Source organism: Semicossyphus pulcher, unplaced genomic scaffold (genome assembly GCF_022749685.1).
Source record: "Semicossyphus pulcher isolate SPU_LCO1_2020_fin unplaced genomic scaffold, fSemPul1.0.p SCAF_14, whole genome shotgun sequence".
Taxonomy (NCBI): domain Eukaryota; kingdom Metazoa; phylum Chordata; class Actinopteri; order Labriformes; family Labridae; genus Semicossyphus; species Semicossyphus pulcher.
The window spans coordinates 3,503,657-3,527,719 of NW_027211648.1; the positions used below are offsets into that span (position 1 = coordinate 3,503,657).

General features: G+C 41.4%; 4 protein-coding genes across 4 annotated transcripts in view; 3 read left to right on the forward strand and 1 right to left on the reverse strand.

The window, feature by feature from the left end:
- LOC138590868 (M1-specific T cell receptor beta chain-like) overlaps positions 1-1,546 on the forward strand; it is a 90,537-nt gene extending 88,991 nt beyond the window's left edge. The window contains exons 4-7 of the mRNA XM_069661277.1: positions 303-656; positions 768-791; positions 895-1,001; positions 1,285-1,546. Coding sequence (XP_069517378.1) covers positions 303-656; positions 768-791; positions 895-1,001; positions 1,285-1,311 — 512 coding nt within the window. The 3' untranslated portion in view covers positions 1,312-1,546. The remainder of the gene's footprint in view (positions 1-302; positions 657-767; positions 792-894; positions 1,002-1,284) is intronic.
- A 3,985-nt stretch (positions 1,547-5,531) lies between these two features.
- Positions 5,532-10,376, reverse strand: LOC138591146 (dynein regulatory complex subunit 4-like). Its single transcript, XM_069661665.1, has 10 exons — positions 10,246-10,376; positions 9,247-9,444; positions 7,860-8,060; positions 7,682-7,736; positions 7,399-7,589; positions 6,389-6,544; positions 6,188-6,268; positions 5,875-6,084; positions 5,680-5,745; positions 5,532-5,597 (listed from the first exon to the last, which is right to left on the reverse strand). Exons 1-10 carry the CDS (start codon positions 10,357-10,359, stop codon positions 5,532-5,534), a joined length of 1,338 nt encoding a protein of 445 aa, XP_069517766.1. The 5' UTR covers positions 10,360-10,376.
- A 3,915-nt stretch (positions 10,377-14,291) lies between these two features.
- LOC138591147 (immunoglobulin iota chain-like) lies at positions 14,292-16,779 on the forward strand. The gene is made up of 4 exons (XM_069661667.1): positions 14,292-14,356; positions 14,455-14,772; positions 16,160-16,442; positions 16,719-16,779. The coding sequence occupies exons 1-4, from the start codon at positions 14,305-14,307 to the stop codon at positions 16,777-16,779; spliced, it is 714 nt and encodes a 237-aa protein (XP_069517768.1). The 5' UTR covers positions 14,292-14,304.
- A 5,746-nt stretch (positions 16,780-22,525) lies between these two features.
- LOC138590869 (M1-specific T cell receptor beta chain-like) overlaps positions 22,526-24,063 on the forward strand; it is a 51,131-nt gene continuing 49,593 nt past the window's right edge. Inside the window, exons 1-2 of the mRNA XM_069661278.1 lie at positions 22,526-22,581; positions 22,660-22,959. Coding sequence (XP_069517379.1) covers positions 22,533-22,581; positions 22,660-22,959 — 349 coding nt within the window. The 5' untranslated portion in view covers positions 22,526-22,532. The remainder of the gene's footprint in view (positions 22,582-22,659; positions 22,960-24,063) is intronic.

Genomic DNA, 24,063 nt, shown 5'->3' on the forward strand with positions numbered 1-24,063 from the left:
ATCAGTCGCTGTGGTGAGTTTTTTACACGCGAGTTAGCGGTGTGCTCGAGCAGCTTACCTCCTCATTTTGGAGATGGAACCAGGCTGACAGTTCTGGGTAAGATCGACCTGATAACTTGACGTGATTTAGATTAAAGTGGGAGCTACATTCTGCAGACTCAACCTGTAATGATCATGTTTAATTTGCAATTGATGTTGCGTATGAAAAAGCCGTGCGTGGCCTGATGTTCATGTGTAGTTTCTGGTTTTGAGATGTAAGATTTAGGTTTTAATTCAGTGGTTTCTGTCCTGTGTCTCTGCAGAAAAAGATCGTGATCCCGTTATACCAACAGTCAGAGTTCTCCCACCTTCACCAAAGGAGTGTGGACAAGAGGCAGAGCAGAACAAGAAGAAGAAGACCATTGTTTGTGTGGCCTCTGGATTCTACCCGGATCATGTCAGCGTGTTCTGGTCCATCAACGGGGAGAACAAAACCTCAGGTGTGGCCACAGACAGCGCTGCCGTGCCGGAAGGCAAGTCTTACAGCATCAGCAGCAGGCTGAGGGTCTCTGCTAAAGACTGGAACGAACCCGAGAATAAGTTCACCTGCACCGTCAACTTCTACAACGGGACAAATTATTTGCCTGTATCAGAGTCAATCAGAGGTGTAGAAGGAGGTAAGTTCAGAATACCTTCAGGAATAATCTCATCTGAAGCTTTGTCCTGTTAGAAAATCATCATCGTGTTTCCTCGTCTAATTCTTGTCTTTATTCTCCTGACTGCTGGAGGAGAAGGAAAGGTCGTGTCAAGAGGTAAATGTTCATGATTATCACAGAACAGATATCACTGTCAGACATGTTCAGATGTTTCCTCTTTGAATCCTGTCGCTGATTTGAACGTCTGAACTTTGTGCAGAGACATTCCTGAGGGTCACTGTGAGCGCCAAACTCTCCTACACTGTTTTCATCGTGAAGAGCTGCTTCTACGGAGCCTTTGTGACGCTGCTGGTGTGGAAGCTTCAGGTTCGTTATCGTCATCTCCATCTTTAATACAAAAAAACATACAAGGGGAGGCTGGGGTAAAAAGTGACACTGAAAGACAATATAGTAGAAGGTGTTCCTGATACTGTTCTTTTAAAGCAACATATTTCATCACTTGTTTTGTTGCTTGATGACGTGTCGCTTTCTGCTTTTATAGTTTTTATTATTTGTTGCTTGTGTTCTGAAGCACTAAGAAATGGTTCTGTACACTTTAATTTGTCAGGGAAAGAGTCAAAAGAGACACTGTGTCCTCTGTTTGTTGCAGGCTTCAGCTGGAAAGCAGACGAACTGAGAGCTGATCGGATTCAACCATCACGCGTCTGTAAATAAAATGTGTCGTGGTTACATTTCCACATCTTTGTTTGTGACAGGAACAGGAGGAACAGTTCGAAGCATGTTCTTAAGACTATATTAAAGACAAAAGCAGCATGAATGATAAATATTTAGTCCGTGTGTTTGTGCTTGTTACTGATTTGATGCTTCATTTTATGCTCAATAAAAGAATGTGTTAACTTCCTGACACTGGCTACCTGTTGCTCAGAGAATTCATTTCAAAGTTTCTCTGCGTGTGTTTAAGGCTCTCTGTGGCTCAGCGCCCAAATACATCTCAGATACGCTCGTGACATATGAACCATCCAGGACCCTGAGGACATCTGAGGCCGTCCCACGGGTTAGAACAAAACACGGTGAAGTTTTATCATGCCGCACAGACCTGGAATAATCTCCCAAGTCAAGTCAACGTGCTTATCCTGCACGATGTTAGACGAGCAACGACTCTGACCGCCCGCCTTAAAGTCAAGGCCAAAAATATTCTGTTTTACACCGCCTGCTCTGTAATGCATTACTTTAATCGACAATTAATTACTTTTTAATTGATCTTACACTTTAATCTATTTCCTATTTGACCTATTTTAAAATAAAAGGGAAGATCGAACATTGCAGCAGTCGGAGTCCGGGACTCCAGGGTCTGAGACCCAAGAGGAAAGAATTCTGGGAATTCTACTAAAACTAAGGAACATTATGACTGATGAGTTAGGATCAAAGAGATTTCAGGGTCTGGACCCTTTAAGGGGAAAGTTCAGGGAACTGATAAGAGGCAAAGTTTAACTGATGAGTTCACCGTATATGCTCAGGCTTAAGCCTGCTTTCTTTTGAAGCATCACTCGTCAGTTATAGTTTTCCTTAGTTTGTAGAATTCCCAGAATCCTCTGGGGTCCCAGACTCCTTTATATATCAACACTTACACCACTGTAAGTATGACCCAGTAACAGGGTTCCAGGCTCGTACAACAGCTGCATTATTCTGATCTGACCTGATCTTGTATTTTAATATATTTTGTCTTATTTTTGCTTGATGTCAGATTTCATTTAAAGCTGTTTTTAACTTTGAATTGCTTTATGTATGAACAGTGCTCTATAAATGAACTCTCCTGCCTGTAGACTCTCACTGACTGACTTTGATAATGTGTTGGAAATAAAATAAAGTTTACTTATTGATTTAAACTATAAGTTCATGTATCAGCTTCATTTCAGCCTGAAATTTAAACAAGGATTAAGTTGATCCTTTGCTGTTATTTGCAACAAAGTGTGTTGATTTAAGCAGTTAAGATAGCATCGTCACACCTCGTCCCACTTTCAGAGTCACTTTTTCCACAGACAGTTTGAGGTATTTTTAGCTGCTGCCTTATCTGACTCTTTTCTGAGAAATCACTTATTTGTCACCTACACGAGTGGGAAACATGTCGGCTCAGGGAAACTTTAGAAGCAGCTTCATTTAATATGTTCCATGAAAACAAACAGAGAGGTGACTGAAGTTTCTCACTGAATTAAATCGACAAATTGAATTTAAAAGTTGTTGTAAGACTCGTTTGAACACGTTTCAGTTGCTTAATCTCGGTGATGTTCAGTTTTAACGCTTTGCACTTTGATGAAAGAAGAAGCTCAAAATGGTTTATAAGAATAGAGCAGTTCTTCCTTTAGTTCAAACAGTCAGTAAAGTAACTGTGTGAGTGGAGCACACAGCAGCAGGAAGTGAGCGTTGTCCGTGTGCACAGCAGGAGGTCAGAGCTGCTGCTGGTGAGGGAGACGGAGCGAGGCCTGAAACCTGCAGAGGAGCAGAGAGCGACAGAGAGGAGAGGATGTGGTCACAGAGCAGCCTGCACATCGCTCGCTGTGTGCTGCAAATGTACCACAACCACCTGCAGCTGTGCACCCAACCCCCCCCCCCCACCACCACCACCATCAAACATCTTCCATTTCTGTGTCAACTGAAGCTGCAGAGTGAACATAAAGTGAGTTATATCTCTAGCAACAGCTGCTTTCTGCAAGTTGGTGCAGAAAATAAGAGATGTAAATGTAACTTATCCGCAGCCAGACATAAAACAACTTTGTTGTGATGACATTTAATAATAAACAAATAATCATATTGATAAAATATGATCTCCTCTATAAGTCGTGTTCCTGTGAATACAAAATGTGAGCAAACCCGGCCCTTTTCCTAATCGCCTCTGTCTAAAATTAGATCCTTTAATCAGTTAAGAAACTCTGAGGAAAGAAAGATTCCACTTTCTACATTTGGTGTCTTGGAAAAACAAGTTTGTGCTCGCTCGTGTCACATAAACAGGAAACCCTGTGAGTGAAACCGCAACTGAAAACCTGCTGGTGTCTGACATCTGTGAGCTGCATATTTATATCTCCTCCTGCACACACTGCTCGTTAGAAGCTTTCCATCTGTTTAAGACGAGAATACAACTTCAGAGTCTGTCTGGATTATTTTTGAAAAATCCCCAGAATAATTGAAGTGTACCACCCAAAGAGGTCGTCAGAATTAGGATTTGGGTTTAATCATACAGGCAATTTGTCTTAATGTTTTGGTGGAAAGAAATACATAAAGAAACACCAGCACACCCACTGCTTAGACACTCAAAGCTCCTGTGAGGACCTGTCGGTTTGTGTCATATTTAGCGCCCCCTGTGGACAAAGCTGTACCTCTTATCTCTTTGCTGATTTTGTCCTGTTCATGCTTAAGTGGTGTTTTTAACAAAAAATCCAATTTTACTGTCATATGCATCACTCAGTTTCAGTTTTAGCCCTGGAAAAAGTGGACAAAGGCTGCGTGCAGATAATCGCTTCGTCTGACACCGAGTGGTTTCAGGCATTAAAAAATAACTATGTAGAAATAATCAGTCTTGTTGCTGATGGTCTGGTTTGCTTTTGTAGCTCATATAAAGACATCAGAATTCATTTCAGTCTGTTTCATAACCAGTGAAAAACTCCTCACAGGAGCTTTAATTCAAATAAAAAATAAGAATATGAAACATATAAAATATGTACAATTTTTATTTATAAAGTGTAATGAAAGAGCTGTACAGTGTGCACAGGAACGTGTACGCTATTGCCCAGGTATTGGGTGAAAGTTTGAAATAAGAAAAAATACAGAGAGAACGTGCAAAGTACAGACATGTAAGAATCAAGTGTGCCAGGTAGTCGGAGCAGAAGTAGAAGTAAATGAAATATGAAAATGATGCGTGTAGTATTAACAGACCATATGTCAAGGTGTGAAGTACGTAAGCAATTTGGACAATCTACCGTAAAGTAAATAATCCCCAATAAATCAGACATCAGCGCTGTTGCCTCACAGCTAGAAGGTTCCTAGTTCGAGTCCCAGTATGGATGTAGCGGGCCTTTCTGTGTGGATGTGCATGTGCTCCCCGTGCATGCGTGGGTTCCCTCCGGGTACTCTGGCTTCCTCCCACAGTCCAAAGACATGCTCGTCAGGTTCATTGGTGACTCTAAATTGCCCATAGATGTGAGTGTGAGCGTGAAAGGTAGTCTGTCTCTATGACTCAGCCCTGTGATTGACTGGTGACCTGTCCAGGTGTAACCCCGCCTCTCGCCCAATGACAGCTAAGACAGGCTCCAGCCCCCCGAGACCCTGAACAGGATAAGCGGTATGATGAGGTCTGTAAATTGTGATTTAGTTAAGCGTCTTTTAAGTCACATTTAAATACGGATTTATTTATACATTACTTTCAATAAATACTAATGCTAATATTGACAGACACAGTAAGAAAATATGTAAACACTTCTCTGATCAAATTACTAAATGAAAGACGAAACACATTTTAGTTTAAGGCAGATTTCCTGAGGATTGTCAGAGACAGAGTGCAGCTTTAACTCATATTCAGTCCATGGAAATGATTTTTCAGGGTTAAATTAACTACACTACAAAGTTTTTATTACATTTTACAACCTTTGTATCTGTAACACTGTTCGACTCAGCCTGAAAACCTGAGTTTTCCCTGCCTCTGTGGTTCCTTATTTCTGCCTTTGGAGGGCAGTGTGAGTCCAGGCTATGAATGATGGACCTCTCAGTCTGAACTCCCTCCATGTTATTCACTGTAATGTGTTTTTTTTTGTTAACGTATTAATATGACTATTATGTGATGACCCAACATCTAACTTATAAATAAAACTTCTCATTTCATCAGTTTAAAATGACTCAACATGACATTTACTGGTTTAAATCAGCCCTGAACCTTTGCTTCTTCTGGTAGTACAGCTGCAAATTCTTCTGGGCCTGTCGGACACACAGTATGATTATTACCAAACACATCATGGTGAGTTTATTAAATGCATGACAGTAAATGTCAGCTACTAACCGTGGAAATCAGAGCTTTTTTCTGCTGCAGGTCCTTGATTGAATTGTTAATGGAGTCAAGACTTTCCTAAAAGAAAAAACAGACTCTTTTATACTTGAACAAAAAGTAGGTCGACAAAAAGTGTTCAAAATGTTGGAAGAATGTGAATGACACCAGAGATATGCAGAATAACCGTGTGGATGAAAACAATCAAACCTCAGTTTGGTTCATGACCCCCTGGAGGGCAGTTTGGTCCATGTTAGAGGCAGAGAGCACCGAGTCGAGCTGAGCCTGCGTCTTCTCCAGGCGGTCTGTGAGGGCGCTCAGCTGCCTCCCCAGCAGCTCGCCCCTCATACCGGCTTTCTGCTGCACCTCCTGGACATTCTGGGTGAACGCCTTGTACAGCTCGTCCCTTTCCAGTTGAAGCTGTGCGACAGGTAAACAGGAGCACAAAAACTTAGACACAAGAGAGACCTGATAGAAGCTAACATCAGAGTGACACCACACCGTGCAACAAAACATGTTTCACCTTGCTGAATTTCTGTTCCAGTTCCTTGTGATCCTTTTTGAGATCATTCAACTCCTTTTGTCTGATCTTCTCAGAGTCATTCTGTCAAAAAGAGCGTCACAAATTAACCTTGTGTGTCTCATGAGGGCAGTGGCAGTAACAGATGGAATTGTTAAAGTTAAGCGGAGTATGAGAAAAAAATAACATTGGCACAACAATAACCTTTGTCACTGTGAAGTGTTTCATTTTTCTCTCTGTTGCAGCCATTTCCTCCTTGACTTCTGAGAGATCCTCAGCGACATTTCTGTTCTCCTCCAATACCCGGACCAGATCCTTTTCCTTCGCCTTCATAGTCTCCTTTATGTCTTTAATTTGTGCCTAAGAAAAGCCAATAAAACAGAACAGGTCAAAACAAGAGCCGAGTGGTTGTATGCCTCCGCTAACCAGTCAAGTTGCACTTTGCAACCATCAGTGTTTCTACTAGAATGATGTAAAACACAACCAGGCCAAGGGTGTGTTTATTTAACATATGAAATTGTGTTTGCCATTTTGAATTATTTAAAGAGCAGCTCCAGTCATGTTTTAAAACATACAAAGTGCTCTGTTTGAAATAATAAATTGTGTCTGATATGTTTTTTCTGGAAAATACGTTTAATTACCTTTACATTTAAAATCCTCCCAATCCTCCTCTCCTCCTTCTCCCTCATTAAAAATTCCCCAATCTGCATAGGCCCCGCCCACTACGCAAATTTCCATCTGCCAAACAAAACACGTCTCTGTCATCATTTAGTGGCAACTTAGCTCGCTTGAAATGTAGAAATTAGCAGTAGTAACGTTGAAGTTAGTAGTCAGTGAGTTTGCTAAAATTACGATGACGCTTACAGCTGGCTCATGCATCGCCAAAGTGGTTGCCATAGGTTACACATAATGATATGCATAGCGTCACCCTATCCATTAACGGGATTGGCTCCTTAGGTTTGTGACGTCTCAAACCTGCCAATCTGAAAACGTGTTGTTCAGCCTGTCCTTGGTACACTGCAGTTTAAGCAGACAGGCCCAGCCATGGAGATGACTGCTGATGTTATCCCTGATATGTCTTGTAGCTCATGGAAAACACCACATGGAGATGTTCACAAGGTTAAACACTGGATTTTAACTGGAGGGGGTCTTTAATAGACTTAACAAGTCTATTATAATTATAAGGATTCTTGGCGTCAGTATGGAATTCATACCAGGAGTGTGTTGTCCAAATCCAACTCCTGCATGAGGGCATCGATCTCACTGACAGCTCTGTTGTGGTCCTCCATTAGAGCGCTGACGTGGCGGTTCCATTGATCCTCTCTCTCACCGACCTCTTTCCTCCTCAAGTTCTCCAGCTCTTGTTGCAGCAACTGCATCTTTTTCTCGTACTTGGCTTCAACATCTACCCAGAGAGCAACACAAAATCACGGCTCCCGTTTAGTTTTTGACCGTGTGAAATGTTGAATCGAGCTCAAAATGAGATTTGTTTTTTACCCTTCACTTGCTTCTCCAAGCTGTTCCTAGTTTCATTCATTTCTTTACCGTGTTTCTGTTGAGATAACAAAAGCGGTGTTTGTGGCATTAAAACATAAAAAAACTAAGGTTGAAAGTAAATCTTAAATCCACAGATCTTTAAGTGTAAAAATAAAATAGACTCGGTGCGTCTACAAACCAGTTCAAGCTCCTTGACGAGGCTTTCGTTATCGAGCTCCAGTATGTCGACCATGACGGTCTTCATTTCCTCATGAAGCTCAGACTCTAATTGTTGTTGCTCAATCTGCACAGCCTCAGTGGAGACCAGAGCATCTGCCTTCAGCTCAGAGATGGTGTTCTGGTGTTCACACAGGAGGTGCTTCATCTTCTGCTTGTATACCTAGTGGGTAAAATAATCAAATAATAACTTTATTTCCACTTTATTCCACACAGAATAATGTAGGTTTCTGCAAAATATCTGTGTCCTGTTATCCATGTGGGATGTATGACACAGAAAAAGGAATATCAACCTCAGTCTGGTTTGCCTCCATCAACTGGAAAAGTTGCAGTTTACATCTACCTGTTATTTTCCCACAGAATGATGGAAGATGGGCTTATATTTGTATATATTAAAAACTTTATCATTGAAACAAATACATTATCCTAACAACAACAAAATAACAGCATGAGTAAGTCGATTTAAACAGAAGTAGCTCTACAATCATTAACTAGAGGAACATGATCACAGAAAACACTTCTCTTTCTGATTTTGTCATTCTCTCAGATGTATAAAAAAATAACAATATTGTGCTCACAAGAATAAGACCTAAATCATGGTGTTTTTCCAGGATATACTGGCATCAAAGTGAAGTTAACCTTTGACCTTTCATGTAAAGAAAGTCTTCACTTCATCATTACATCCATTTTGTCAGCATACGCATATGAATCCTTGAGTTTTGGCCAAAAACACTTTTGACAGATCATAGTGACCTCGACCTTTTTTTTGCTTTTGCCTTTATTGGACCGGATCGCTGAAGGGAGACAGGAAATGTGGGGAGGTGAGAGGTGGTGATGACATGCACCAAATGAGAGTTGAGCCTGCCATCAGTGTGTCGAGGACTGCAGCCTCTATACATTGAGCTTCTGCTCTTGTAACTGAGCCAAACCAGCACCCCAACCCCTGACCTTTGACCACCAATTTGGAATCATTTTGGTGAAGTCCAAGTAGACGTTTGTGCGAAATTTGAAGACATTCCCTCCAGGCGATCCTGCGATATCGCATACACGATAAATGGGGCAGGAAGAATGGCCAAAAAAAAGTGTTTGACCTTTTCGGTAAAAAAAAATGTCATCACTCAACACATTATTCTTTCAGACTTTTGTTTGAGACTGTGTCATAATTAGCTTGTGAACTTTTGAGTTACAGCCATTTTGTATCACAGTTTTGTATCAGTCGTATCTATTGAATGCACTTGAAGAGTTTTAAAAATGAAAAGATCTGTCAGGAAATACTGTGGCCTAAAATACAGACTTGGGTGAATCTAGGCAGTGAACTTGGTAGCAGAACATCTGTTAAAAAACCTTACTTTGATCTCCACCTGGTGGCGCCTCTCATCCTCTTCTACATCCCTCTGTAGGTTCTTCAGCTCAGCCTTCGAATCCTCCAGCTGTCTCTCTGTGATCTCCTGAAAGGTGTGGATCTTGTCCCTCTCCAGCTGGAAGTAGTTTCTCTCCTCCCTTTCTCTGTCCAGCTCCTCTCGCAGGCGCACAATGTACTCCTCAAGCTGATTTGCAGAAATACATTTCAGGGTGAACTGACTGAGTATCTATACTGTAAAGGTCTGTACTGTAAGAACCACATACCTCACCTTATTCACCACATTTTTCATTTACATTTTTTTGAGCATCCAATTTGTTTCTTTTTCTTTGGATTTTCACTTATATTCAAAGTTGTATCTGTAATCATTAGTCTGATGTTCAGCCATAGTAGATTACTGTTTACTCGCAACACTTGCAGAGAGCGGAAAAGCAGCCGCTTAGCTCCGCCTACCCTCTCTGGCAGACCAACCACTGCTGGGTGATGGAAAACGCGTCACTAACTGGGCGCCGCTTGTGATTTTTTGAGTCACCACAGACAGCCAGTCCATAATAAGACTATATGCTGCAAATACAAAGGCTTTCATCAGTGGACCATGGCTCAATCGCCACTGTGTTACCTCATTTGGCGATAGATAGTGACTTGAATGACATTTATTTAGGCTACATGAAAGTCTTCAAGATTATACCTTTAAAGTATCACACACAATCAGGGGGTTATATACTCAGTCATTCTGAAGGAGACAGACACAGATAGCCACAGTATTTTTCACACAATCTTGTTTAAACAAAATATACAAATCTACTATAATTTTCCTAATATGTTAAATATTGTGGTAGAATAAGAGTTAAACTTGCCCATATGGCAGTAAAATATAAACTTATTGAAATATTCCTTTAATGTAGAGATTAACTTTTATTTCCTCCAGACATAAAACATCGAAACATCCCTCCACACTTTCAAACACACACCACACTTGAGCTCTGACCTGCTCCTTGGTCATCTCCTCCTTGGTGAGGCCGTCTATCAGTGTGGGCGTCTTTGCCTTTGGAGGCTTCTTACTTGAGCCTTTGTTTTTGGGTGGCTGTTCAAAAGTCAACATAATAAAAAAAGGGTTAGAACTTCTTCCTAAAAGCAAGCAGGCGTATTTCTTTGACTTTTATTGTGGTGAAATAACTCGTCCAGTGTGTGTCTGTCACGAATGTAATGATAACATACGAGGCACGAACTAAGGCAGCGAGAAGGCAATTATTAAATTCATATACTACGAGGCGTTAGCTGCTGTGTAGCTAACAGCTGACGTTAGCTATTTAATGTTGTTAGCTTGAATTGAATACACGTTATTTTTTAATTAAATGGGGGAAAAAACATTACTCACCATCGGATATTTTGCGCAGATAACACGGGGAGACACACGGGTAATGTTTCAGTCGTTCTTAGCAGCTCTAACACAAGTTAGCAACTAAAAGCTAGAAAAAGTTCACCGCTATCACTAGCCTGCTGTTGCCAAGGCAACACAAGCAAGCGGGTTGCTATGTGACGAGGTGGCGTTCTTTAAAAAAACAAAACAAAAAAAAAGAACTTTATTAGTCGTCTTCAATTGATCCTTATTATCAAAAAACGTAGGAATACAATGTCAACAAAGACAAAAGATATATACATGAAGGCATTGCGACACAGACATTACAGAGAAATATTTCATGGTTTGTATATTATTACGATTTTCCAAGCCTTACCACTTGGCCCACTAGGTCCTTGTAAGTTTCAGAATAGTGTCTGACTTTTATTTTGAATTGTTGTCAGTGGTTTTCCTTTTCGGCCATTTGCATTTATGAATGTAGTTTCTAAAATAGACATTCTTTTACAACCAATGTGATTTTTATCATTAAAAAAATCTGCTTAAGGAAATATTTCATATCTAACCAAAGAGTTTCTACAAAGGTATTCATAAATAAAATGACAGTGTCAGTATTTTTATTGCAGAAAACATGTCATCAATATTGTCACCGCCCTTTGAAAGCGCCCAGTTTACAGGATAAGTAAAATGTATAATCTTAAATGTAACTTCTCTGGTTTTGTTGCTACAACAATAGTTTAAAATGATAAATGTAGAACAATAAAGAAGAATAAATATAGTGAATATATAATAAAGTGATGTTTTTAAAAAGGAATGGATAGATAAAAGAATATAAAAATGTTCTCCAACATCTCTCTTAAATGTAACTGTGGCGGTATCACTGATATAACTTTAGGAATCTCAAATTACTACATTGTACATTTGGGCATGTTGCTTTATATTATACAGACAGTCAGACAGTTTAACTACTCCAATAACCATAATCTAAGAAACTAATCACACAAATTACAGCTAAACGGAGTATCGAAACATTAAGTTAATGGTTTAAATAATAATACATTTGCTATTTATTTAAATTTAAATAAATAGCACAAGGCTACATGCACGCACACACGCACAAGTGTGAATGGCTCCGAGTTGCAGCCGTCTCTGCTCCAGCTACTGAATGGAGGCTGTGTGTGTGCCAAGACACCTGAGTTTGCAGACTTCAGCTTTAAGTCTGTCGGGGCGCCCTCTACTGGATGAAGCTGCAACACAACAGTCAGAAAGAGTTCTTACACTCTGAAATAAGAGCAGAACAGGAATTTGATAACACTTTGTAACAAATTATTTATAACCGCACAAAATCTTCTGTTGTAAAGATAAGTAAGATCATCAGCATGCCATTCCCAGAGCTTTAGAGAACGAATAAAGCATGGATGGAAAGTCTTCCTGATGAGTTCAAGAGCTTAGACAAATCAGTGATGAATATGAAGTTTCAAGATCGAATGACACTCCCACAAACTGTTGCACTTTTCTAAGGTTACAGTCAGCTTTTAATTTGATTTTGTAAATCTAATTAATCTTTGGTCCAGCCTCAGACAGCCTTTATTCACTGAATGCACCAAATGTATGTTTACACCAGCAGGGGGAGACATACTGTAATACATGAAACAAGGAGAACTGACAGTATCAACACAGTGCTATTTCCCTATAAAAGTTAGCTGTGATGTAGATAACTGACCCCACCCCTGTTCTTTACACTGTCTCAGTGATGTGCACTCATCCACCATCACTGAATGACAGGACCTGAACAGAAAGCTGACAGTAGAGTGTCACATCATCTTTAACATGATGTTAATGCTTCTCATATTTTACCTCTGTTATCTACCAAGGGTCAACGGTGAGAGAAAACACTCTAAACAAAAGCAAAAAGCTGCACAGCTGATTTAAAGTAAGGATCTAAAATGTTTGGTCTCTCCTCACAGGTGCCGCTAACACCAAAGGTGTTTTCCAAACACCCTCTGTCATCTTTAAGAGGACTAGTGAATCTGTCACCAGTGAGATCAGCTGTTCACATAACATGACAGATTATGATCGTATTCTGTGGTACAAACAAGAAGGACATAGAGCTCTGAAGCTTCTGGGATTCATGAATGTAAAGTTTGTGAATCTCGAGGACGACGTGAAAGGAAAAATCAGCTTTGATGGAGATGGACGAGACCGGTCGAGCCTCAATGTTTCTAAACTTTCATTGAGTGACAGTGGTGTGTATTTCTGTGCTGCCAGTCTACACAGAGCTGCAGCTTCCCTTCAAGGCAATACAAAAACTATTTCATCTGTCTGTAGACACAACATGCTCAGGCTCGTGAACACCTGCAGCCTCCATCTAAACCGAGTCTTTGAAGATTGTATCAACTGTTTAGACTCAGTTTTCACCCTCTCCTGACACCCACCTCTGGGGAACTGTGAAAATAACTTTGTTGAAGCTTTGGACAATGATTTTGTGGAATGTAAACTTCAGGACGAGATTTATTAGATCCTTTTTTTCTGATCCACTGAAGCACCATAACTCAAAACTCCCCTGGCTGCCTTAATGATGATATGACAGGTATACAGAGAGAGGAATAACAGGGGCAAGGGAGAGGACGGCAGGTAAGGGCATCTGTAAATGATGAAGACTTTGATAAAATAGACAACAGCACCACATCACGCCTGCAGCTCTTTATATCAACTATGTGAGACTCAAGTGGCAAGGGATGTATTTTCAATCGATATGGATATATCACTTCCATGATGTCAAGTAAAAACTTCAGTCCATATAGTTATCATTTAAATACACATTTATTCTGAAATTCCAAAAACCCGTCTGTGTTGCTGTTTCCATACAAGAGACAATAAAAAAAATATTTTGAAAATAGGGTTAGGGTTATAGTTATTCAAATATTTGTATTTGAACTCAAACATCGAACAGACTGAAAAGTGAATTTACACCAGGACTGAAATCATTATGACACTTTAACACTCTCTTATTTATGGTTAAAAATCTTTAAGCACATTTGTACCGGACTGTTTCTGCAATAACTCTGCTCACCATGTTTAAATGTGCACTACCTCCATACAGCAACTACTCAATGTTGCAGAGTTTATTGTAATTTTAATAGCCCTTATTTTCATTTGGACTCTAATTTTATTATTTCCTGAAGGGCTTAAGGGGGGGTGGGTATCTACCTGTGTATTTTGGAGAACCTGCCACCTGCAGACAAAACTGCTACCAGAAAAAATACTCAGGAAACACAATAACCTCAGCATGGCACCTAAAAAAACACTAGTTACCACAAATTTTGCACTTAAAAAAGAAACGAATGTGGCACCTCATACTGAACATAAGTCGGTTAATTTATTTTCTTAATAAGAATTTATTTATTTTCCTTTAAATGTCTGGGAGAGTTTAGCTATAAAATTGGCTGATCTTTGTTTAGTAGTTTTTTTGTTGTCGGCCTCTGAGTTTAATCAGATAAAAGTCATATCCTGGCCGACTTCATTAGTTAATACCTTACTGTTGTCCAAAGAATCGTTTGTATCATAATGAGATGACACCGGGGATTTACACCGCTGCTCGTAGTAAAGGGACACTCCCACGTGTAACTCTTCATACCTCTGCTGTAGCTTCACACCTCCCATCACACAGCCTGTCAGTGACTCTGAACAATGATCGCAGCTGGTCTCATCAAACTCTCTGCAGCTCTGCTCTGTGTTTTAGGTACTTGACGTTATGAAGCTGAAGACTGAGAGGAGAAGCGCTCACAGATTAGATGTTTGTAGTTCTGTAACATGACTTGTGATTTTTACCCTCCACAGGTTTAGTTAATGGAAGTGATGTCATCCAGGACCCTCTGCTGTGGACATCAGAGGGTCAGTCTGCCACATTCACCTGCAAACACACAAAGGACGCTACTTATTACCAGATGTACTGGTACAGGCAGCTGCCAGGGGAGACAATGAAGCAAATAGTTTTCACAAGTCCTAATGACAAACATCAGTATGAGCCTGGCTTCAGTGCTGACAAGTTTCCTGCAAAGAAGGACAAAGCTGAGACGGGATCTCTGACGGTGGAGAAGCTGCTGCCTGGAGACAGTGGAGTGTATTATTGCTCTGTGAGTCAACACAGTGAAACAGGTGACTGAGACAGCTGCACAAAAACCCAACTGTTGAATAAATGATTAAAAAACACCAGTGTCTTTGATTATCTGCAGGGGGAGCTGGAGAACTGTAGACTATGTTAAGGTTTGAGGTCAGAATGCAGGATCATTTACGATGACAGTGGCTTTGCAACATAACGAGTTATACTGGAGTGTCCAGTTACAGCTGTGATGATGTCACAGGAAATGTGCAACAATGGGCAATTCATACAAAAGTCACTTTAAATGTACTTTAAATATAATCTTGAAGATTTCAGTTTCGTTGTCTTTGGCAGCACCTAATGCTGATAAACGGAAATTGTGTGTGTGTAATTGAGTAAACTTCCGAGTTTAACCAGACGTCCACGGTTGGCTCCGGTTGTAACTCTTGATTTTCCTGGCTGACGGTCGCTTTCCTTTTTAGTTTGCCTTCATCTGAGCGTCGAGTTTGTTTCTTTTTCTTTGGATTTTCACTTCTTGTTGAAGTTGTATCTGTAGTCATCCATCTTTTCTTTGTCTGTTCAGCCATAGTAGATTACTGTTTACTCGCAACACTTGCAGAGAGCGGAAAAGGAGCCGCTTAGCTCCGCCTACCCTCTCTGGCAGACCAACCACTGCTGGCTGATGGGAAAACGAGTCACTAACTGGGCGCCGCTTGTGATTTTTGGGGTGCCACAGACATCCAGTCCATAATAAGACCATATGCTGCAAATGCAAAGGCTTTCATCAGTGGGCCATAGGCTGAATCACCACTGTGTTACCTCCTCCTTGCCTGTTTTTTTTTAATCCAACGGCCGATAAGAGATCAATTTAAAACTGGGTTTGGCTCTGATGCATATGCTTAAAAGAATTTAAACAAAGTTAAGTGTTGGAGTTTGTATTATTCAAAATTTTGACGCCATTATTTTCATCTTTTACTGCAAATGAATATCGGCTTCAAATATCGGTTATCGGCCTCCTTGACTACTAATAATCTGTATCGGTATCGGCCCTGAAAAAACCATATCGGTCTATCTCTGGACTTAACAGACATCTTTTTGATTTGTATGTGTGGCCCTTTAATTCAAAAACAATAAAAAATAAAAGTCAATCCTGTCTAAAAATGTTGAGCTGATGGACTGAAATTAATTATACCATATTAAAAGTCATGCTGACAAGGAAGATACCTTGACTCTGAATGTGTCTCCTCCCCTCTAAGCTGATCCCATTTAAGTTCAGTCTGTCAGTGAAAGCAGAGTCAGAGGAGGATCAAGACATCATGATCAGAAACCTCAGCAGGATCGTTCTGCTGCTTCTCTGCTTCTCCTGTGGGTTTTCATTCAAACTGTTTGATAAAAGTTCTGTCGTCATTTCTGTCTTCTAAACGTCTCTCTCTCTGAATGCAGGTCGTTCTCTGAGCAAGAAAGTCGATCAGGAGCCTTCATCAATATTAGGAAGTCCTCATGGCTCTGCAACTATCAGCTGCAACCATTCAGACAGTTTACTCAAAGTCATACTGTGGTACCAGCAGCCGGTGGGCTCCTCTGGCCTTGAACTCATCGGATATATTCAGTATACCAACGACGTCCTTGAGGATAAATTCAAAGAACATTTCAAAGTGACTGGAGATGGCTCGAAAAAGTCTGAACTTCATGTACTGAAGCTCAGACAGGCAGAAGACAGCGGCATGTATTTCTGTGCAGCTAGTAGGCACAGTGACTCAATCTTCCTCTCGTCTCTACAAAAACCCTCAATGACAATCAGCCACATGAATTCACAGTTAAGACGAGGAGCACACCTGCATCTATCTGCAGCCTGTGGGAGGAAATTAGGGGTTTCATCATTCTCATGATGACACATGATTCGATTTAACTTCACACGGGACACTGAAGAGGCGTGTCAGCCAAAACAGCATAACAATGTGCAGAGCCTTTAGCATCTCAGGGTGAATCTCATCTACACCAGGCGCCTTACCACTGAGGAGCTTCTCGACTACCTCAGCGACCTCTGCCACAGATATAGATAATGCTTCCCCTGGACCTTTGGACTTGGTTGGGTTCAGGGGTTCCTCAAAGTGTTCCTTCCACCATCTGACAATATCCGGGTCAGCAGTTCTCCACCCCTGCTGAGAGCAGCTTGAGCCAATCCCTGCTTCCCCCTCTTGAGTTGTTGGTTTGCCAGAATTTCCTTGAGGACAACCGAAAAGTCCTTCTCCGTAGCCTTCCCGAACTCCTCCCACACCTGGGTCTTTGCTTCCGCAACCACTGAAGCTGCTGCCCTTCTGGCCACCCGGAACGTGTCTGCTGCCTCTGGAGAACCCTGGGCTAATAAGGCCTGAAAGGCCTCCTTCTTCAGCCTGACGGCTTCCCTCACCACAGGTGTGCACCAACGGGTTCTAAGGTGGCCACCACGACAGGCACAGACAGCCTTCTGGCCACAACTCCTTATAGCTGCTTCCACAATGGAGGCTTTGAACACGGTCCATTCAGATTCCATGTCTCCATGTCCCCCCACCACCTCGCAGACAGGAGCCTCCGCCAGACGTACCCAGTCCACCCTTACTACATCACAGATTCACAGAGGGGAATCACCACCACTCAAGGCTCAATTCCATCTAATCTTGGATTTAGGAATCAAAAACATGACATTGCAAGTACGAATCCACTAATGAAGACATGTGACAGCCCATAATGTCGACCCCTCCTTCTCCTCCTCCTCTTCCTCCTCCTCTATATCCAGGCAGTTTACATTCATCGTTACAGATCATCATGATGCTGTTTAGACTCTTCATACTTTTACCAGCTCTGTCGTTCTGTTTAACAGGTAATATTACAATTTTTATGAATAAAAAATGAAACTAAACATATTGACTGAGGTTTATTTTCCTCACTAAACCTGCTTCTTTTAAATGTCTCTTGCAGAACTCTCAAAAAACAGGGTTGATCAGGCTCCCACTGCGCTGATCAAACACCCTGCAGAAAAAGTCCTGATAAGCTGCAACCACTCCAACTCTAATTTTGACATGATCCAGTGGTACAAACAGCCTGCTGGGGAACATGACATGGCTCTGCTTGGCTATGTCCGATTCACTTCTGCAGTCGTGGAGGATAAATTCAAAGCCACGTATAATGTGAGCGGTAATGGGAAGAGTCTATCAAGCCTTCATATCCTGAAGCTGAGTGGATCAGAGGACAGAGCGGTATATTTCTGTGCTGCCAGTGATGCACGGTGCTACACAAACCCTCCGCCTGCAACAAAAACCTGCTCTGATGCAGACAGCTACACAAAAACACTAAATACCACATGAGCAACAATAAACCACTTTGTGAATGACTGATATCAGACAGCTGGCTCACCATGAGGCTGATGTTATGTTATCCTTTAGGGTGCAGTGTTTCTCCACAGATCTTTAGAGGTGTCATTATTTTTCACTACAAAGTTCCATTTTGATGGAACTGAATAGTAAATATCTATGTAGGTATTTTATCGTTGGAACTTGAAGTCAAACACTTAAAAAATGAACAGGTATGATTCTAGCTGTTTTTGCTCTATTGTTAAAGTCAGGGAACACACCAATGTGTTTCCATGGAGATACAAACAATGAACAATTCTAATTTATATTATTATATTATTATTTTCTATTTCACAAAACAAAAATCCTCCTGCTTTTACCACACCTGGTTCAGAGACTACAAAGAGATTTGTGGGCTGCATCTCGGTTACTTGTCATCTACCGTTTCTAACGGTGTTTAAATGTATGTTTAATCAGCGTGACCTGCCCCGTGATGGGAACTATTGAAACGAATCTCGCACATCCTACTTCCTGTCGCCAAACGCTCAACCTCATGTCGTGTGAGCAGCAGGTAAACTAAAAGTAAACTCCCTACTGCAAATGCAAAGGCTTTCATCAGTGGGCCATAGGCTCAATCCCCATTGTGTTACCTCATTGGGCGATAGACTAAAATACAATAAATCTTCGAGATTATTACTTTAAAGTAGATATCTTTTTGATTTGTATCTGTGGCCCTTTCATTCAAAAACGTTTCCTACATGGGACGATAAAGACATTTATAGTGGATTTTAAATGTTAAATAAACTCAGAAGTTGAATGTGGTGAATCTTCACTGTAATCTTGAATATCCTCACATCATGTTAAAAAATTGTTAAGCTCACTAACATACAAACTATAATTATGTATTTAAATTCATGTGTCTATACTTTATTTATTCTGGTGGACTTTGTGATTCAGGATTACTTTATCTATTTTATTTTCATGTTAACATGTCTGACATACAAAGAAAGATAAACACAGCAGAAATAAGTAAATATTTAGTATTTCTTTTCTTGATAAAAGTCAATCCTGTCTAAAAATGTTGAGCTGATGGACTGAAATTAATTATACGATATTAAAAGTCATGCTGACAAGGAAGATACCTTGACTCTGAATGTGTCTCCTCCCCTCTAAGCTGATCCCATTTAAGTTCAGTCTGTCAGTGAAAGCAGAGTCAGAGGAGGATAAAGACATCATGATCAGAAACCTCAGCAGGATCGTTCTGCTGCTTCTCTGCTTCTCCTGTGGGTTTTCATTCAAACTGTTTGATAAAAGTTCTGTCGTCATTTCTGTCTTCTAAACGTCTCTCTCTCTGAATGCAGGTCGTTCTCTGAGCAAGAAAGTCGATCAGGAGCCTTCATCAATATTAGGAAGTCCTCATGGCTCTGCAACTATCAGCTGCAACCATTCAGACAGTTCACTCAATGTTATACTGTGGTACCAGCAGCCGGTGGGCTCCTCTGGCCTTGAACTCATCGGATATATTCAGAATACTAACGACGTCCTTGAGGATAAATTCAAAGAACATTTCAAAGTGACTGGAGATGGCTCGAAAAAGTCTGAACTTCATGTACTGAAGCTCAGACAGGCAGAAGACAGCGGCATGTATTTCTGTGCAGCTAGTAGGCACAGTGACTCAATCTTCCTCTCGTCTCTACAAAAACCCTCAATGACAATCAGCCACATGAATTCACAGTTAAGACGAGGAGCACACCTGCATCTATCTGCAGCCTGTGGGAGGAAATTAGGGGTTTCATCATTCTCATGATGACACATGATTCGATTGAACTTCACACGGGACACTGAAGAGGCACGTCAGCCAAAACAGCATAACAATGTGCAGAGCCTTTAGCATCTCAGGGTGAATCTCATCTACACCAGGCGCCTTACCACTGAGGAGCTTCTCGACTACCTCAGCGACCTCTGCCACAGATATAAATAATGCTTCCCCTGGACCTTTGGACTTGGTTGGGTTCAGGGGTTCCTCAAAGTGTTCCTTCCACCGTCCGACAATATCCCCAGTCCGGGTCAGCAGTTCTCCACCCCTGCTGAGAGCAGCTTGAGACAATCCCTGCTTCCCCCTCTTGAGTTGTCGGTTTGCCAGAATTTCCTTGAGGACAACCGAAAAGTCCTTCTCCGTAGCCTTCCCAAACTCCTCCCACACCTGGGTCGTTGCTTCCGCAACCACTGAAGCTGCTGCCCTTCTGGCCACCCGGAACGTGTCTGCTGCCTCTGGAGAACCCTGGGCTAATAAAGCCTGAAAGGCCTCCTTCTTCAGCCTGACGGCTTCCCTCACCACAGGTGTGCACCAACGGGTTCTAAGTTTGCCACCACGACAGGCACAGACAGCCTTCTGGCCACAACTCCTTATAGCTGCTTCCACAATGGAGGCTTTGAACACGGTCCATTCAGATTCCATGTCTCCATGTCCCCCCACCACCTCGCAGACAGGAGCCTCCGCCAGACGTACCCAGTCCACCCTTACTACATCACAGATTCACAGAGGGGAATCACCACCACTCAAGGCTCAATTCCATCTAATCTTGGATTTAGGAATCAAAAACATGACATTGCAAGTACGAATCCACTGATGAAGACATGTGACAGCCCATAATGTCGACCCCTCCTTCTCCTCCTCCTCTTCCTCCTCCTCTATATCCAGGCAGTTTACATTCATCGTTACAGATCATCATGATGCTGTTTAGACTCTTCATACTTTTACCAGCTCTGTCGTTCTGTTTAACAGGTAATATTACAATTTTTATGAATAAAAAATGAAACTAAATATATTGACTGAGGTTTATTTTCCTCACTAAACCTGCTTCTTTTAAATGTCTCTTGCAGAACTCTCAAAAAACAGGGTTGATCAGGCTCCCACTGCGCTGATCAAACACCCTGCAGAAAAAGTCCTGATAAGCTGCAACCACTCCAACTCTAATTTTGACATGATCCAGTGGTACAAACAGCCTGCTGGGGAACATGACATGGCTCTGCTTGGCTATGTCCGATTCACTTCTGCAGTCGTGGAGGATAAATTCAAAGCCACGTATAATGTGAGCGGTAATGGGAAGAGTCTATCAAGCCTTCATATCCTGAAGCTGAGTGGATCAGAGGACAGAGCGGTGTATTTCTGTGCTGCCAGTGATGCACGGTGCTACACAAACCCTCCGCCTGCAACAAAAACCTGCTCTGATGCAGACAGCTACACAAAAACACTAAATACCACATGAGCAACAATAAACCACTTTGTGAATGACTGATATCAGACAGCTGGCTCACCATGAGGCTGATGTTATGTTATCCTTTAGGGTGCAGTGTTTCTCCACAGATCTTTAGAGGTGTCATTATTTTTCACTACAAAGTTCCATTTTGATGGAACTGAATAGTAAATATCTATGTAGGTATTTTATCGTTGGAACTTGAAGTCAAACACTTAAAAAATGAACAGGTATGATTCTAGCTGTTTTTGCTCTATTGTTAAAGTCAGGGAACACACCAATGTGTTTCCATGGAGATACAAACAATGAACAATTCTAATTTATATTATTATATTATTATTTTCTATTTCACAAAACAAAAATCCTCCTGCTTTTACCACACCTGGTTCAGAGACTACAAAGAGATTTGTGGGCTGCATCTCGGTTACTTGTCATCTACCGTTTCTAACGGTGTTTAAATGTATGTTTAATCAGCGTGACCTGCCCCGTGATGGGAACTATTGAAACCAAACTCGCACATCCTACTTCCTGTCGCCAAACACTCAACCTCATGTCGTGTGAGCAGCAGGTAAACTAAAAGTAAACTCCCTACTGCAAATGCAAAGGCTTTCATCAGTGGGCCATAGGCTCAATCCCCATTGTGTTACCTCATTGGGCGATAGACTAAAATAAAAGAAATCTTCGAGATTATTACTTTAAAGTAGATATCTTTTTGATTTGTATCTGTGGCCCTTTCATTCAAAAACGTTTCCTACATGGGACGATAAAGACATTTATAGTGGATTTTAAATGTTAAATAAACTCAGAAGTTGAATGTGGTGAATCTTCACTGTAATCTTGAATATCCTCACATCATGTGGAAATTGTTAAGCTCACTAACATACAAACTATAATTATGTATTTTAAATTCATGTGTCTATACTTTATTTATTCTGGTGGACTTTGTGATTCAGGATTACTTTATCTATTTTATTTTCATGTTAACATGTCTGACATACAAAGAAAGATAAACACAGCAGAAATAAGTAAATATTTAGTATTTCTTTTCTTGATAAAAGTCAATCCTGTCTAAAAATGTTGAGCTGATGGACTGAAATTAATTATACGATATTAAAAGTCATGCTGACAAGGAAGATACCTTGACTCTGAATGTGTCTCCTCCCCTCTAAGCTGATCCCATTTAAGTTCAGTCTGTCAGTGAAAGCAGAGTCAGAGGAGGATAAAGACATCATGATCAGAAACCTCAGCAGGATCGTTCTGCTGCTTCTCTGCTTCTCCTGTGGGTTTTCATTCAAACTGTTTGATAAAAGTTCTGTCGTCATTTCTGTCTTCTAAACGTCTCTCTCTCTGAATGCAGGTCGTTCTCTGAGCAAGAAAGTCGATCAGGAGCCTTCATCAATATTAGGAAGTCCTCATGGCTCTGCAACTATCAGCTGCAACCATTCAGACAGTTTACTCAAAGTCATACTGTGGTACCAGCAGCCGGTGGGCTCCTCTGGCCTTGAACTCATCGGATATATTCAGTATACCAACGACGTCCTTGAGGATAAATTCAAAGAACATTTCAAAGTGACTGGAGATGGCTCGAAAAAGTCTGAACTTCATGTACTGAAGCTCAGACAGGCAGAAGACAGCGGCATGTATTTCTGTGCAGCTAGTAGGCACAGTGACTCAATCTTCCTCTCGTCTCTACAAAAACCCTCAATGACAATCAGCCACATGAATTCACAGTTAAGACGAGGAGCACACCTGCATCTATCTGCAGCCTGTGGGAGGAAATTAGGAGTTTCATCATTCTCATGATGACACATGATTCGATTTAACTTCACACGGGACACTGAAGAGGCGTGTCAGCCAAAACAGCATAACAATGTGCAGAGCCTTTAGCATCTCAGGGTGAATCTCATCTACACCAGGCGCCTTACCACTGAGGAGCTTCTCGACTACCTCAGCGACCTCTGCCACAGATAAAGATAATGCTTCCCCTGGACCTTTGGACTTGGTTGGGTTCAGGGGTTCCACAAAGTGTTCCTTCCACCGTCCGACAATATCCCCAGTCCGGGTCAGCAGTTCTCCACCCCTGCTGAGAGCAGCTTGAGCCAATCCCTGCTTCCCCCTCTTGAGTTGTTGGTTTGCCAGAACTTGAGGACAACCGAAAAGTCCTTCTCCAAAGCCTTCCGGAACTCCTCCCACACCTGGGTCTTTGCTGTTTCTAATAGGGATGCACGATATTATCGGCACGTTTTCGGTATCGGCCGATATTGGCTTAAAAATGAACTATCGGATATCGGCCAACACGCCGATATCCGCCGATATAATTAACCGATAAAATAATGGTCTGCTGTATACTTGATTAAATGCCCGACCTCGGCGCAATGTCCCCGGCGCGAAGAAGACCTGCGCGGCGCAGCGTGATGACGTCACGTGTGTCTACCTGCAGCATGAGAGAGTTAGAAGCCAAAATGTCCGTGGTGTGGAAGTTTTTCAAAGTGTCCGAAAAAGATAGAAAAACTGCTATTTGCAATGACTGCTCAGCTTCGGTGATGCGAGGAGGAGCCGAGGCAAAGTCTTTCAACACTACAAACTTGATTAACCATCTCAAGACCCGTCACCCCGACCGTTGTGACAAATGTGATAAGAGGATCACCATTATACTGTACGCTAATTCCAATACAGAAGAGAGTTGATGATCTCTGCAATTAGGTGTGCGGGAAAAAATATCGGTATCGGTATCAGTAATCGGCTAAATGAGCTGTAAAAT

Coding starts and splice junctions, on each gene's coding strand:
- LOC138591146 (XM_069661665.1), bottom strand. CDS start 10,359: ATGTTGACTTTTGAACAGCCACCCAAAAACAAAGGCTCAAGTAAGAAG. Junction 7,590..7,681: donor CTTGGAGAAGCAAGTGAAGG/GTAAAAAACAAA, acceptor CTCTCTGGGTAG/ATGTTGAAGCCAAGTACGAG. Junction 5,598..5,679: donor AAAAAGCTCTGATTTCCACG/GTTAGTAGCTGA, acceptor TGTGTCCGACAG/GCCCAGAAGAATTTGCAGCT.
- LOC138591147 (XM_069661667.1), top strand. CDS start 14,305: ATGATCGCAGCTGGTCTCATCAAACTCTCTGCAGCTCTGCTCTGTGTT. Junction 14,357..14,454: donor AGCTCTGCTCTGTGTTTTAG/GTACTTGACGTT, acceptor TACCCTCCACAG/GTTTAGTTAATGGAAGTGAT. Junction 14,773..16,159: donor GAGTCAACACAGTGAAACAG/GTGACTGAGACA, acceptor CTCTGAATGCAG/GTCGTTCTCTGAGCAAGAAA.